Source organism: Moschus berezovskii, chromosome 26, assembly GCF_049115385.1.
Source record: "Moschus berezovskii isolate FMDL1 chromosome 26, NW_MosBer_1.0, whole genome shotgun sequence".
NCBI lineage: Eukaryota > Metazoa > Chordata > Mammalia > Artiodactyla > Moschidae > Moschus > Moschus berezovskii.
This window is the reverse complement of record NC_142485.1, coordinates 23869402-23886726: the sequence shown is the minus strand read 5'-3', so window position 1 is coordinate 23886726 and position 17325 is coordinate 23869402. Positions and strand designations below refer to the sequence as shown.

General features: G+C 37.8%; 1 protein-coding gene across 9 annotated transcripts in view; it reads right to left on the bottom strand.

The window, feature by feature from the left end:
* Positions 1–17325, bottom strand: part of TUSC3 (tumor suppressor candidate 3) — a 209305-nt gene that overhangs the window by 85339 nt on the left and 106641 nt on the right. For 8 of the 9 annotated variants that reach the window (XR_008684554.2, XR_008684555.2, XM_055416507.2 and 5 more), the window contains exons 5-6: positions 14870–15010; positions 856–945 (exon numbers count right to left, since the gene is read on the bottom strand). Coding sequence is in view for 7 of the 9 variants with exons in the window: in XM_055416507.2 (XP_055272482.1) it covers positions 856–945; positions 14870–15010 (231 nt within the window). In the remaining 2 variants the exon portion in view is untranslated. The remainder of the gene's footprint in view (positions 1–855; positions 946–14869; positions 15011–17325) is intronic. The other variant, XM_055416514.2, reaches the window with a different exon arrangement.

The window sequence follows — 17325 nt, the reverse complement described above, 5'->3', positions numbered from 1 at the left end:
TGAAATATTTATCTGTAAATGAAATGATATTTGTAAGTTATTTCAAAAGAATCCTACAGCAGGTAAAGAGTACTGGGCAGGAGAATAGATGGAACACGACGGGTTATGAAGTGGCAATTAAGCTTGGTGATGAGTACACAAGGCATAAGGGGTATCATTATATTCTTCCCTCAAAAATCTGTATAAAGAAAAAGCTAGAGAAAAGAGGCACATTTTAAAATAGCTAATAATCTTCAGTAACCTCTAATACTAAGCCTCAGAGAAGATATTTTGTAAAGTCCATCTATGACAATATGTGCCACTGGCCATTTTCAGTGGAAAGGGAAGGCAGTGAGACAGTGGCAGTTACCAAAGTCAACTGTGCTACTGACAGAACTGCACGCCAATTTCACTTTCAATTTTGGGGCAGACTGTTCCTGGCATTCTAATACAATGTTTTCCAGAGTTTTTAATGATCTTCTGAACTACATTAAATTTACCATTTAATCTCTTCTGAACTAAATTAAATTTACCAATGCTGGGATGCTCGTTAAAACTGTTTCTATTTCCTCTTTGGGCATTACATATTACTGCCATAGCAGTTTACAAAGTTGAAAAATAATTTATGTGTGTATATTTGGTATGGTAGGTACACTGAATTTTTTTTAAATCCATGCTAAAGCAGTCCTCACCGTAAAATATATATGCACATATATATATGTGCATGTGTGTATGTACATAGTGGAGGAACATGAGAAAAAAGGGAACACATATTTAGATTTACAAATAAACTCTTTCTTACTAAATATTAAATTTCTGACTGCCGTGTAAACAGGATTCCAGTTCATGATATTGATGCTTAGAACATGCACTTACCACTTGTCCATTGTGTGGGTTTTTATGAGCATATGGTGGTCCGCGGATGTGATTCCACATCTGGCCGGAAGTCATAGCAAAGACTATACACTGAAAAGATAGGGCACAGTGTTACGCAAACTAAGAGACGGGGGACACCGCATTCTTTACGAAACGGTCATGAAACTACGAAACAGGGGACACCGCATTCTTTACAAAACGGTCATGAAACTACGAAACGGGGGACACCGCATTCTTTACAAAACGGTCATGAAACTACGAAACGGGGGACACCGCATTCTTTACAAAACAGTCATGAAACTACTTTCAAATACCATGTATCAGCTCATCTGTTAAAAGCATTTTCATTTACTAATTATGGGACCTTTGGTAAGTAACTTACTCTTCCGCTGTCAGACTTGGTATCTATAAAATGGTGAAACCAACTATGCTTAAGACATATATTAATGACTACATTGGGTAACATATATAAAGCATCTGGCATGGTGACTGATAATCTCATATGTCCTAACCAGAGGTAAAGCATAGATAAAACATGATGCTTTTAGATAGAGCCAGGAATAATTCACAGAAACCACATTACTGCTAGATCCAGCAAGAAAGGCTGTATCTGGAAAACTAATCTTAAAAATCTGAGGCATTACAGAGAGGGTACAGGAGAGAGTATAAACCAGAAGTCACAGTCAATCTCTATAACTCAAATGTAAGCATGTTTTGTTTAAATCATCTATGCTTAAATTTACAAACTTGGGCATCTTTAGACTAAAATGTGTCTTCAGGTTAAAACACTTCCAAATGTCTCAGAACTCGCCAAGCTCACTCTTTTTGAGCTGCCTGCCTCTGGCAGGTAGCTGAGATGTATCAACAAAGATTCAAGGTCAGACTAAGCAATGTGACTAGGGATCTAAACATGTTAGATCTGCACAATTTGTAAAGGAGATAAGAGGACACAAAAGGGAAGCAGTAGGATGGGGAAAATTATGGAGAGTTTTTAAACCCAGAGGATAAATCCAGATTCCGTTTCATAACTTCCTGGCAACCACTGCATTTCAGAAGAAAATGAAAATGATATAGCAAGATTATAGAGATTAATATGAATCCCTTCCCTATTTTCTTGATAATAATTCTGAACTTAACACAAACTTCCTAAAAGCCATATCTGACCTCCAGACTTTGCCTGGATTGACATATTTTCTGAAAGCCAAGATTTTACACAATACTTGCACTTTACACTTAGAAGGTGCACTAGAATACTGGGCCCAGAGTGACATAGAGAATGATGTACCATCTAAAACATTATATAAAAGTGGGAAATTGTTATATGAGAAAATAAATTTTATCTCATTTACAGAGGATCATGTCAGTGATTTAAAGAATATATGAAAGTCCAATGTTCTGTAGATTATAATATAGTAGTGTGAAAGGCAGAGTATATTTTAAAATCCAGGGAAAGATGTACCTAGTGAATAAACACATTTATAGTATAAGCAAATGACATTTTTGTTTTTAGTAGACACTCTTATTAGAGTTCTGAATTTTTGAGGATCAAATCCTCATAGTCACTAAATCAGCACTAAAACTATACGTATTTCTAGTTTTACTTTTACCCACCTATATTCCTTCTCTTTTACTGCTTCAATTGATATTCCTATTTCTAACTGTGGTGGAAAAATGCGTGATCAAGTCTGTATTTTAGAAAGATGGTACTAGCCACACTGTGGAGAACAGACTGGGGTAAAAAGTAACTCGAGGCACAGAAGTGAGTTTGGAGGCTGATACACAAAACCGTTTGTGAGACTAAAGCGGCCAATTCCATGCCTGTTGTTGTTCCTTGATCAGTCGCTAAGTCCTGTCCAACTCTTTGCGACCCTATGAACTCTAACACACTAGGCTTCCCTGTCTTTCACTATCTCCCAGAGTTTGCTCAAATTCAAGTCCATTGTCATGTCATCCTGTCATTCCCTTTTCCTCTTGCCCTCAATCTTTCCCAGCATCAGGGTCCTTTCCAATGAGTCAGCTCTTTGTATCAGGTGGCCAAAGTATTGGGGCTTCAGCATCAGCCCTTCCAATCAATACTCAGGGGTGATTTCCTAGGATTGACTGATTTAATCTCCGTGCTGGCCAAGTGACTCTCGAGAGTTTTTCCAGCATCACAGTTCAGAAGCATCAATTCTTTGGCACTCAGCTTTCCTTATGGTCCAACTCTCATATCCGTACATGACTACTGGGAAAACCATAGCTTTATATGGACCTTTGTGGGCAAAGTGGTGTCTCTGCTTTTTAGTACACTGTCTAGGTGTGTTGGGACTTTTCTTCCAAGAAGCAAGCACCTTTTAATTTCGTGGCTGCAGTCACCATTCACAGTGATTTTAGAGCACAGAAAATAAAGTCCTTTTCATCCAAAGTCCGTCCACTTTTCATTCATCTATTTGTCATGAAGTGATGGGACCGGACACCATGATCTTTGTTTTATGAACAATTTTAAGGCAGCTTTTTCACTCTCCTCTTTCACCTTCATCAAGAGGCTCTTTAGGTCCTCTTCGCTTTCTGCCATTAAAGTGATATCATCTGTATATCTGACGTTATTGATATTTCTCCTGCCATCTTGATTCCAGCTTAAGTCATCCGGACTGGCATTTTGCGTGATATACTCTGCATATAAGTTAAATATGCAAGGTGACAATATACAGCCTTGACGTACTCCTTCTCCTATTTGGAATCAGTCTGTTGTTCCACGTCCAGTTCTAATTATTGCTTCTTGTCCTATATACAGGCTTCTCAGGAGACAGGTCAGGTGGTCTGGTATTCCCATCTCTGTAAGGATTTTCCACAGTTTGTTGTGATCCACACAAAAGCTTTAGTGTAGTTAATGAAGCAGTAGTAGATATTTTTCTGGAAATCCCTTGCTTTTTCTATGATCAAATGAATGCTAGCAATATGATTTCTGGTTCCTCTGCCTTTCCTAAATCCAGCTTGTACATCTGGAAGTTCTCAGTTCACATACTGCTGAAGCCTAGCATGAAGGACTTTGAGCATTAATTTGCTAGCATGTGAGATGAGTGCAACTGTGCAGTAGTTTGAGCATTCTTTGCCATTTGGGATTGGAATGAAAACTGACCTTTTCTAGTCCTGTTTCTGTACTGAGTTTTCCAAATTTGCTGGGATATTGAGTGCAGCAATTTAACAGCATCATCTTTTAGGATCTGAAATAGCTCAGCTGGAATTCTATCATCACCTCCACTAGCTTTGTTCATAGTGATTCTTCTGAAGACCCACTTGACTTCACACCCCAGGATGTCTGGCTCTAGGTTTGTGATCACACCATCACGGTTATCCAGGTCATTAAGATCTCTTTTGTACAGCTCTTTTGTGTATTCTTGCCACATATTCTTAACCTCTTCTGCTTCTGTTAGGTCCTTGCCATTTCTGTCCTTTATCATGCCCATCTCTACATGAAATGTTCCCTTGGTATCTCCATGGATACCATGCAGAACAGTGGTACCAAGGGAACAATTCCATAGTAATGACAGAATTGAGAGATTTAAATAAACAGAAATATTTAAGGGATGGAATCCACAGACTTCATTGATTGATTGACGTGATAGAAAATAGTCAATATTAACCTCCTGGTTGCTGATCGGAAGAACAATGTACAGTCAGCAGTGCCACCCAATGAGATAAAGAATAAGGAAGAAGCTTGTGAGGGTAAAAAGGAAGAAGGTTACACAGATTTGGAGTTGAGTTTTTAAAATTATTATTTTTTAACAATAGGTCTTTGTTGGGAATTTATTTTAAATATAGCAGTGTGTACATGTCAATTCTCAATTGCCAATCTATCCCTCCCCACAAGCCCTTCTCCCTGGTAACTGTTTTTTTCAACATCTGTTTCAAAAATAAGCTCATCTGTGTCCTTTTTTTAAGATTCTGAATGTAAATGATACCATATATTTCTCTGTCTTCGATTAGCATGCTAATGATCAGGCCCATCCACGTTGTAGGCAGTGGAGACATCTACATCGTGTTAATGCCACACCTGCCTAAGATTCCTAGGGAGCCAGCCTCTTTATATTTGGGGCCTATATATGGTTTTCTATGAAGCCTTTCCAGCCTAATTTACTCATTTGACAGTTATGTACTGGACAGTAGGAATACAGCAATGAATAAGGTAAAAATAATCCCTGCCCTTAGGTGAAGATCCTCAGTAAGTGACATGTGCCCTGAGTCATAAAAAATAAGTAGGTGTTCCTCCTTCACTCATTCAACGTTTATATACCAAGAACCGACTTTATATTCGAGAGGGCATCCCTGGTGGCTCAGATGGTAAAGAATATGCCTGCAATATCTGTAATATGCTCTGATCCCTAGGTCTGTTTAAGAAGCTGAGACTATAACAACAAAAATACAAGGGAGACACTATATTCATGGAGCTTGCATTCTACAGGGAGAAAATAGTAAAAAAAAAAAAAAAAATTAAGTAATTAAATTACATGATGAGAGTGTTAGTCACTCAGTCATATCTGACTCTTTGCGACCCCATGGACTGTAGCCCGCCAGGCTCCTCTGTTGATGGGATTCTCCGGGCAAGAATACTGGAGTGGGGAGCCATTCCCTTCTCTGGGGGGGTTTTCCCTGACCGAGGGACTGAACCCAAGCCTCCTGCATTGCAGGCAGATTCTTTACCATTTAAGCTACTAGGGAAACCCAAAATAATTAGAGACAATGATAAAAGAAGAGTAGGGAAGGAGAAAAGAAGTCACGAGAGAAGGATTGCAGTACTTATGAGTGGTCAGCAGGGGCCTCTCCAAGACAGTGGAACTTTCAGCAGACATCTGAAGACATCGGCAAGCCAGGAAAATACTTGGGAAAAGAGGGAAGAGCCAGTGAGCAGGGCTGTGTTGAAGAAGATTATCTGGCGTATTAAGAAACAGTAAAGAAGCCAAGAGGACTGAAGGACAGTTGCTGAGGAGAGGAGAAACGGATAAGGTTGGTGAGTAGTGCAAGGCCAGATCCTAGAGCCCCTGGGTTGGAAAATTAACCATATGGTGTGTAAAGGTGGAGGCTGGGGTACAGTTCAAAAGCTATTGCAAGAAGTGGACTGTGAAATAATTAGACCTTAAAGGTGGTAAGTATAGTGAGAAGTTGTTGGAATCTAGATGTATTTTGGAGAAAGAACCAAGAGGATTTTCTGAGATTAGATGTGGGGTATAGGAGGAAAGAAGTGGTGAGAAAAGACTGAGGTTTTTGACTTGAACAACTGAAAAAATAAAGTTGCCATTAATGGAGAAATCAAAGGTGTGGGACAGTTAGGTTTGGGGACTGAGGTTAGGAGTCTGTTTTGAGACACCTGGTAGGCTTCCAGGTAGAGATGCAGGATGAGCAAGTTAGATTTACTTGTCTGCAGTTTACAGGGAGATCTGGCCCCAAGATAAAATTCAGGACTCAACAACAGACAGTATTTCCTGAAGGAGAGCATGGCAACTCACTCCATTATTCTTGCCTAGCTGGAGAATCCCATGTACAGAGAGCCTGGTGGGCTACAGTCCATGGGGTCACAAAAAGTCAGACACAACTGAAGCAACTTAACATGCACACAATAGACAGTCTTTAAAGCTGGACACCAATTAAGTAAATATAGATAGAGAGGATGGCCAAGGTCCAGAAGACACTCCAAAGGAGGAAGTGAAAGAGATAACACTGAATGAGCAAAGATGATTAAGAAGCAGCAGTGAGAGAAGTGTGGCCTCCTGGAACACAAGAAAGTGGCTGTGGACGAAGAGATAAGTTGTGTAGATACTCACGCAAGACCAGTGAAGTGAACTAAACTCAGAACTAACATCTGAATTTATGTCCCTGGAAAATATTTGTGCCCTCAGTTCAGTTCAGTTGCTCAGTCGTGTCCGACTCTCTGCGACCCCATGAATCACAGCACGCCAGGCCTCCCTGTCCATCACCAACTCCCGGAGTTCACTCAAACTCATGTCCACAGAGTCGGTGATGCCATCCAGCCATCTCATTCTCTGTCGTCCCCGTCTCCTCCCGCCCCCAATCCCTCCCAGCATCAGAGTCTTTTCCAGTGAGTCAACTCTTTGCATGAGGTGGTGAAAATATTGGAGTAGACTAGAGCATTTTCAATGGAACAGTGAGACAAAAGCCTTATGAGAAAAGAAGGAAACAATATAGACAATTGTTTCAAGGAGTTTTGCTATAAAAGGGATCAGGTAAGTAGGACAGTTTCTGGAAGGGAAAACAGCAGTATGGCCCTTCAGGATGAATGAGCAGCTGTGTGCCTTGCTAATCAGAAAGGTTCAGTAATGAAAGAAAAAATAAGCATGACAAAGAAAGAGGGCAGACTGTCTGCGCACTGACACTGAACAGCAGGGCAGGAGTGAGACTGAGCACCCACGGCGCTCCTCTGAGAAAAGAGGAGAAATGGTTCAAGTAACCGAGCACAGGCTCCAAGGGGCCGTGCATAGAATGCGGGGGTGGAAGGAGACCTGGGTACTTAAACGAGATAAAAAGAAGTCTTCCTTTTCACTGTCTTGTAAGTGTGCAGTTGACAGATCACAATAGTTTTAACAGCACCTGTTTCATACGCTAACATTTTCACATTACAGCAGTTACAGTGGATAATCGCAAAACATTTCTTTACACTCTTAACTACTTCAAAACTGTGGTAGTTACTAGATTCACACTAGGTTTGGTGACTTAATACATTAATAAGGAAAGGTATAAACTACAGTATTACAAATGTTACATACACATGAGAAAATGCTCAAATTTTAAAATGAGAAGTTAAAATTAAATAGCAGTAGCTATTGGAGAAGGAAATGGCAACCCACTCCAGTGTTCTTGCCTGGAGAATCCCAGGGAAGGGGGAGCCTGGTGGGCTTCCGTCTATGGGGTCATACAGAGTTGGACACGACTGAAGTGACTCAGCAGCAGCAGCAGCAGCTATATTATGTATGGCTTGTTATAGAAGTTTTTAAAAATCCATCTTAATACATGATTTATTCAAGATTCTAAGAAATGGTTCAAGAAAAGAAAAGCAGGCTTAAACATGATATACTTACTTAATCATCTGAAGTAGTGACAGATGTATTTACAGTATTTATAATTACACACAGAGCTGTAGGCATTTCTCACAACATAACAAAATACTAAATAAACTTTGACAGTGCAAAATGGCCTAGATTTATTAAAATTCCTTCTCTAAGTATAAATGGTATTTATTTTTTTACTTTAATAATTGAAATGTCCAGCACTTTACCACTCTAATTTGGAAATTTAAATTTTTATAATTAAACTACAAGTTTACTCTTTTATCTTATTTACTAAAATATTCATGCAAAAAAGGACATGATTTAAAGGGTACAGCTTAATGAATTTTAACATGAACACACTGTTATAAGTAACACTGAGATCAAGTAGAATACTATTAAAAAACAGTCCACTGGTGCCTTTTCCTAATTATTCACCTCCATAGACCTCTGAAGGGGTAAGAAACTTTTCTTGAAAATTCTGCATCATACACTATGGTATACCAGGCGTTAGTAACTTAACTACCACCTGTATCTCTCTTTAGAACAATGTCTCTTCTGAGCCTCTGCCTGTTTTTTTTTTTTTGTATGCATATTTCACAGTTTGTTTATACATTCACCTGTTTATGGACAACATATTGTTTCTTTCAAAGAGGTATATTTGTGAATAAAACTTCTATGAATATTCCTGGACAAGCCTTTGTATGTACACACGTTTTCATTTCTTTTTGATCAATAACCAGAAGTGAAATTGAAGGAAGATACTATTTAACCCTTCCACCAGTAATATATGAAGACTCATTTTCCTGAATATTCATCCTAACCCTAATGTTGCCTTTCTTTGAAATTTGAGAATATTTAATGGGTTTCTATTGGTAACTACTTTGGTTTTAATTTACATGACCTAAATGACTGAAGATGTAAGCATCTTTAAATGTTTCTTGGGACCATTTCTGTATCTTCTTTTATGAAGTGTCTGTTCAAACCATTTATACCCATTTCTCTCTGCCTGTTTTTCAAATTCATTTATTTGTTTTTGCTATTGAGCTGGATGAGTTCTTCATCTATTCTGGGTTGTTGTTCAGTCACCCAGGCATGTCCAACTCTTTGCGACCCCATGGACCTCAGCGCGCCAATACCTTATTCTGGGTATTAACGCCTTAACAGATACATGGTTTGCAAATATTTTCTCCCATTCAGATGATCTTTTCATTTTGTTGATGGTTTCCTTTGTTGTGCTGAAGCTTCTTGGTTTGAATGTAGACCCACTTATTTTTGCTTGTTTTGCATTGGCATTTTATGTCAAATACAAAAAATTATCACCAAGAACAACGTCAAAGAGCTTACTACCTGTTTTCTTCTGGGAGTTTTACAGTTTCAAGTCTTGCATTCAAATCTTTTCTCCATTTTGGGTTAACTTTTTGTGTGTGGCTAAGGTAGGGGTCTGGTTTTATTCCTCTGCATGTGGCTGTCCAGCTTTCCCAACACCATTATTGATGAGATTGTCCTCTCCCCAACACCTATTCTTGGCTCCTTTGTCACAAATCAATTGACCATATATGTGTGCTTATTTTTGTGCTGTCTATTCAGCTACATTGATCTGTATGTCTATTTGTAAGTCCAGTACCCTTATATTTTGATTACTACAGTTTTGTAATAAAGTTTGAATTCAGGGTGCGTGATGCCTCCAACTTTGCTTTTAAGACTGCTCTGTCCATTCAGCATCTTCTGTGGATCGATACAGACTTTACTATGGTTTCTTCTATTTCTGTGAAAAGTGCCTTTGGAATTTTGACAGTGATTGCACTGAATTTGTAGACTGCTTTGGGTAGTACAATATTTGGTAGTAAACATTTTAACAATACTAATGCTTCCAATCTATGTGCAAGGTGTAACTTTCCCTTTGCTGGTGTCGTTTTCAATTTTTTCCATCAGTGTCTTAGTAGTCACTGTGTACAGGTCTTTAAACTCCTTGGTTAAACTTATTCCTAGTTATTTCATTCTTTTTGATGACTTGTAAGGGAAACTGGTTTTCAGTCTCACTGATAGTTTGATATTAGTATGAAAGTGACACAATGTTCTGTATATTGATTTTTTTTTTATCCTGCAACTTTACTGGATTCATTTATTAAATCTAGGAGTAGGAGTCAGACACAATTGAGCAACTAACACTTTCAGCCCTAGAAGAGGAAATGGCAACCCCCTCCAGTATTCTTCCCTGGAGAATTCCAGGCAGAGCAGCCTGGTGGGTTCCATAGGGTTGCAAAAAGTCAGACAACACTGAGCGACTAACACTTTCACTTTCATACACAGTATTATGTTATCTGAACAACTGACAGTCTTACTTCTTCCTTTCTGATTTAGATGTCCTTTTTCTTGCGTAACTGCTCTCACTCGGACACCAAATATGTCAAAAGTGCTGAAAGTGGACATCCTTGCTTTCTTACTGATCTTAGAGGAAAAGCTTTCAGGTTTGTACCACTGAGTGCCATGTTAGCTGTGGGTTTATCATCTAAGGCCTTTATTATGTTGAGGTATGTTTCCTCTATTGAGAAATTTTATGATGAATGGAGAACAGAAGCTAGGGGATCACTCCATGCACTGGATATTCACACTGAGGCTTATTAGTAACTTTATAATAAGCAAAAAACTCAAGACAAGCACATTCAAATGCAAAAAAAAAAAAAAAAAGGTAAGTTCATCTGAGTAACTTTTAAATGTCTGAGTTTATATAGGTCATTACTGCTCCTCATTAAAGAATGTTAAATGCTAAATGTATTAAGAAACGTATACCCTAATAAGATATTAACTCATTTCATTATATTGTTGTCATACTCCCAACATGAACACAATTATACATTTGGCTATGTACAAAAATTACCTATAAACAGACATGAGTGAGTGAAATTGCTCAGTCGTGTCCAACTCTTTGCAACCCCATGGACTGTAGCCTACCAGGCTCCTCTGTCCATGGGCTTTTACAGGCAAGAATACTGGAATGGGTTGCCATTTCCTTCTCCAGGAGATCTTCCCGACCTAGGGATTGAACCCAGGTCTCCTGCATTGTAGGCAGACAGTTTACCGTCTGAGCCACCAGGGACGTCCATAAACAGACATACCTATCTTCAAATGGCAAATGATTCAACTATCAGATGGGAAAAGCTGTTTGTTAGAAGTTATTTCACTGGAAACAAATATTATCAGCAATTATTTGCTTCTCACTTGTAAATATACCACAGGGATAATACCTATATGATATTACAAAGTATTAATATATAATTTTATTCAAGAAAAATCTGAAAAAAAAAACTTCTCTGTTTGAAGTCAGACTGCCCTGTAGTTCAGAAATGGTCACAAAAAACACATTTCTACAGATATACCATAATGTGTAGATGCCAAAGAAACTTCCATAAATTATGAAAATTGTATAATAATATATTAATCTGGAGCTTACATTTTTCATAGAATATAATTAAACCGATATAACGTGTTTGAGACAGAAGAAATATTATGGCATATGAATCATCCCACAATACAAAGCACTGGTGTTAAAAGGCAGAGAACAGCTTCTATCCTACTGAGATTTACTGTGATAATAAGGCTTGGGTTATTAGATCTTTTTAAATGATGTTTATCTTTCACGACTTTAACTGGATTTTTAGGAGGTTTTTATTTGTGTTTGAAATGGATGCAACTACTCATCACATTCATATTCCTGGTTTGAAATGACAGTCATCTTTGCCACAGGAGAAGGCAATGCACCCCACTCCAGTACTCTTGCCTGGAAAATCTATGGGCGGAGGAGCCTGGTGGGCTGCAGTCCATGGGGTCATGAAGAGTCGGACATGACTGAGCGACTTCACTTTCACTTTTCACTTTTATGCATTGGAGAAGGAAATGGCAACCCACTCCAGTGTTCTTGCCTGGAGAATCCCAGGGACGGAGGAGCCTGGTGGGCTGCCATCTATGGAGTGGCACAGAGTCGGACACGACTGAAGCGCCTTAGCAGCAACCTGCCATAAAGCTCTGCATTAAGGGCTACAAAACATAACATTTTACACAACCATTCTACTTTAAACTCATCATGAAACAGGTACTCTGTAGGCTTTTTCATCATGCTCCATCTTAAGGGGGTGGACGAAATCTGGAAAGCAGAGTGAAACCAAACCAGAACCAATACTTTATTTAGCTCCATAAATACATACATATATACCTAATACATACGTTAACAAGCTTTTCTCCCCCTAGGAAGCATGAGACCAGGAACAACTTATGACTATTCCTTCACCTATTTTTTTTTTAAGCTCAAACCCAGGAAGCTATAATATCTATGTATGTTTCAACGTTTGCATATGTTGCTTCCTCTATGCCAGGAAATTGCAAGCTTTGTCTCTATCCTACACCTTAAAAAACTATGAATAGATCTCTCCCCAACATACACTTGGTTCTTAATCCCATGAGTCATATACAATAATATGAAATAATAATGAAAAAGAAAAAAAAATTGCCAGCCATAGAATACAGTGCTCAGAACTAAGGACTCAGAGGTACTCTGGCACATGTTCAAAGGTAAGACACAGCTGCTACTTGTATGTATACTAGTTCTTTACTAAGAAGTGAGCATGTGCATAGAAATTCTCCACCAAACTGTTTTTCTCACTATTTTCGTCGTGCATACAGTTTTTACATTACAAAAATGCTGTGCTACTGTATAGCATCCATTACTGTTTTTATTTTAAAAGCTTCATTTTACTGTGCAAGCCAAGGATTTCAGCATTTCTGCAAATCAGATTTCAAAATATATCATTTCCAAAGAACGAGATATTGGTTGTCTTAAATAAACAAATGTCTAGCAATCTGAGTAAATGGTTCAGCATTTTGGTTGGTCTCTTAACTTTGTAAGGATATCACAAAAATTGGATTAAAAAGGACTGGAATTGGGCAAATCCAGTTTTTCATGTAAAATAGTTTTTCTTTACAGACATAGAATCAAGTTTGGTGGTGGTAATGGTGACAGCAAATGGTAAAGGAGTGAAAGTTAGTCACTTAGTTGTGTCCAACTCTTTTGCGACCCCATGGACTGTAGCCCACCAGGCTCATCCATGGAATTCTCCAGGCAAGAATACTGGAGTGGGTTGCCATTTCCTTCTCCAGGAGATCTTCCCAACCCAGAGACTGAACCCGGGTCTCCCGCACTGCGGGCAGACTCTACTGACTGAGCCACCAGGGAAGCCACCTCTTCTTGAGGAGGGAGAATCGTGTAGGCAGGCTTATCGTCTGGGTATACTTCAGACACACGGTCACATCGTGAATAGACTTAGTTTTTCAGTAGACTGAAACAGTGACAAAATCTGGTTTAATAATGCTGAAATACTAAAGGAATTTTAACTTTCCAACGACACTTTGAAAGAAGGGGTATATTTTTTTTCACCAAGACGGTGACTTAAATGAATGAAGCAACCTGAAAACCAGACTGAGCAACGTCCAAAACACTTTCAAACATAATGACTACAGTGACTGAGATCACCCACTGCATCCAATTACAGTAACTGGAATATAACCAATGTCTTTAACTCGGTTATCAAAAAAGAGAAAATATTAAGAAACTTTCCTTGAAAAATCTTCCTTATGCTAAAAAAAATCCAAACTTCAAAATCTTCTCTACCACAAAGCCATAGAGGATCTGCTTGAATTTCAAGACATTAGCTATTATTGCACATGATGGGTGCTTTAAGGTGAGTTGCCTGGGATGCTCACTTATCAGTCTGTCCTACTGTATCCTACTCAGTCATAAACACCACTGTTTGCTGAAAGATAGAAGGATGAAGGGCTACTGCACGAAGGTAAAACCAACAAACTGACACTTAGCTGTAAATATATATATTTGTTTAAATATATATGTTATATATATACACATATATATATTAAATAGCTTCATTTTTTATATTCTGTTTATAAATGTTTTATACATCTTTTGTTACTTTTAAGTATCATTTAAGGACCATTATTTTCTTCTTCCTTTTGGGAAAGAGATTTTATTTTTAGTCATCTAGATTGTTTACTGTGTAAAAATCCTAATGATTATTGGCGATCCTGAATTCAGAACACTGTTCAACTCTAGTATTAATTTTATTTTTCTCTGTAAATTGCACTAAAATTTTCATGTAGACAGTCATATAGGCAAATCATAAATTAAGTAAATAGTAACATCTCTTTCTTTACACTTTATTCCCCGTATTTCTTTCTCCGTTCTTATGCTTTGACCAAGACCACAAGTAAAATGATGAAGAGCAGGGGACTGTAGGCATCATTATTAAGATACTTGCTAGAGATTTTAAGATACTGTTAACCTAAAAAACATAAATGATGTCACACACTCTAGGAAGCCTGTTATGACTTTTCGTTACTCAAAATTAGGTGTCCTTCCTATGTAGTATGTAATCCTCTAATCCTGTGTGCTTACTTCCATCACAACATGCAGAATAGTACATGATTTATCTCTTGATTAGTGTCCCATGATGAATTACGATTAGGTGGGGTCTATGTCTTACCTTTGTATATCTGGTACCTAATAAATATCAGGCACATAGTAGAGACAAAAGAGTTGCTGGGGAAAAAATAGCTGAATGAGTACATTTCCAAGTGCTTCAGACTCTAAGAACCTGTAAGTATTTTTAGTGTAATTAGTAAAAATACACTAACCCCTAGTGTATTTCTAAATGTATTCAACATACATTTATCTAACATTTGTAATATGCCAAGTACACATGGAAAGACATTACATTTTAGTTGTGAAAACTGAAGGAAGATAGCACAATCTACATTAACGGTGAACTTAAGTTATATCACCTAAGTCCTAAAAGTTAATTCTTCTCATCCAGACTTGATTTTCATTACAGTTATAATCTGGATCACTTTGTTAATATTATACAACTTGGACCATTACCCAAAGAAATAGGGTAAATGTGTTAACATACCAGAGACACCATGGCCCAACCAGTCTTGTTATAGATGAACTCCAAGTTGTTCCTTCTTAAATAGAGCAAACCACCCACAAGCGACACCAACAAAGCCAAAGCAATGGTGCCAGAGTAGTTGGGTGGCCTGAAGACACGAATCTGCAACAACACAATGAAAATGTTTTAAAGTTAAAGAAAAATATTAATTTTTTTCCTCTGATATTCTCGTCCTTCTGATCTTTAACACATATAATTCAGAAAGGTACCACCTTACTTTTCAAACCAGGCACTAACATTCCGTTTGTTCTTTATGAGTCAAAAATGTATGCCCTAAAACATCATGGCTATGTAACAAAACGTGCTCTTCTGGTGCTTTTAGGTGAATACAGTTAAATATATGCAAAATCTACTTACATTCAACCCAGAGCTGTTCTGGTTCATGTTGATGAAGCAGATGATCATGATGGATGATCCCAAACATGGGATCATCTGGTAAAAAGGAGGTGACATGGTGGTACTACTAGTTGTATTATTTCAAATTGGAATTTTTTAAAACATTTTCTTTTAAACAACTTAATTGAGCTTTAATCCATATACCATATAATCCACCCACTGAAAGTGTACAATCCAGTGATTTTTTTTTTAAGCATATTCAGATAGGTGCAGCCATCACCACAGTCAGTATCAGAACATCTGAATCACTACAAAAGGAAATCCCATTCCCTTTCGGCATCCACTCCCTTATTCCTCTCACCCTCCAGCCTTAAGCAACCATTAATCAGTCCACTTTCTGACTCCACACATTTATTCTGCAATTTCATGCAATATGCAGTCTTTTGTAACTGGCTTCTTTCATTCCGTATGACCTTATCAAGGCTCATCCTTGTTGTAAAATGTGCCGTTGCTTCATTCCTTTTCATGGCTGAGTATTTCCTTGTATGGATATCACACTTTGCTCATCCATTAGCCAAATCATCAGTTGGATATTTGGGTGGTTTGCACCTTATGTCTCTTAAGAATAATGCTGCTGTAAACATTTTGCACAAGTTTTTGTGTAGTGTATGTTTTCTTTTCTCTTACATATGTATACCTAGGAGTAGAATTGCTGGGTCACATAGAAACTCTATGCTTAATGGTTTGAAGAACTGTCAAACTGTTTACCACAGTGGTTGCACTATTTTGCATTCCCACAAGTGGTGTATGCGGATTCCTATTTCCCCAACTTACTTTACAAGGTGAGATACTTCACAAGAACAAAGAAGCCAGCATGAAGGGACTACCACTAGTCATACCTAAAACAATTCTGGTACCAAACTAAGCGTAGTACTCACAATCACTGGAGGGAAAAAACAATATAAGATTGTGTACCAATGAATGAACGAAATACCAAGAGGGGAGGACTCTTGCTTACAGTAAAACGCCAAGGATCAATCTGAAATATGGACAAAGTGCTAGAACTGGAACATCATCATCTGCAACCAGCATGATGAAATCTGGATAAGGTAAGAGTCATCAATGGATGCAAAATACTGACAAAATTTTGATGAGGAGTGGGATATCTGCATGATCCTAAATGTCTCCACAAAGGGAGCTTACTATTTAGGAAGGAGAGGGCAGGTCAACTGACAAAACTAGAATATGTACAGAAGCTCAAATAGAAGTAGTACATTAATGTGAGTCTGTGAACGTGATAACTGCATGGTCCTATATTTCTTAGGAAAGACAATTCACCTTAAAATGATTCAGAAAAACATGTGTGTGGGTATGTAAGTATGTGTGCAGAGACAGGGTGAGGGATGCGTAAGAGTAAGAATGCCAAGGCAAAAGCCATAACAAGTTAAGAGTATGTGAATCCTGATATAGGGTATACACTGAGATTAGACTATTTTCATTTGTGGCACTTCCTAAAGTTTTAAATTATTTCCAAATATGTATTTTTTTTTACAAATGTGGATCTGTCAACAACATATAAGTGTGATAAATAGAAACATTTCTGATTAAAACTGAGTATTTCTTATAAAGAACTAATAGTACTTTCCAATGTTATATTTAATATTTTGTACCAAATAAATGACACATCGTAGAGCTGAATATCTGCCTAAATATTTCCACCAAAAAAGATAAGAGGTAGGCACCAAAATATCATTAATACCTATATTATTTTATGTACAAAGATAGTAGTATGAGAGACATGTGTCTCAAATGAGAAATATGCTTACACCAAATTAATATCTCTGTACTATATCTAAGCGAAATGTAATTTTAAAATAGCTGGTTAGAACTGCTCACTGTAAAAAATTCTAGTGACATTAAGGAACAAAATAGCCCTAGTCCTCCACACAGACATTAACTACCATCAACATTTTACATATCTCAGCAATATTTTGCTTTCCTAAATCTACTATAAATACTGTTCTATCCTACTTTTTCCCTTGTTATCCTTTGAGCTTCTTTCTATGTCAAATAGTGTTGCA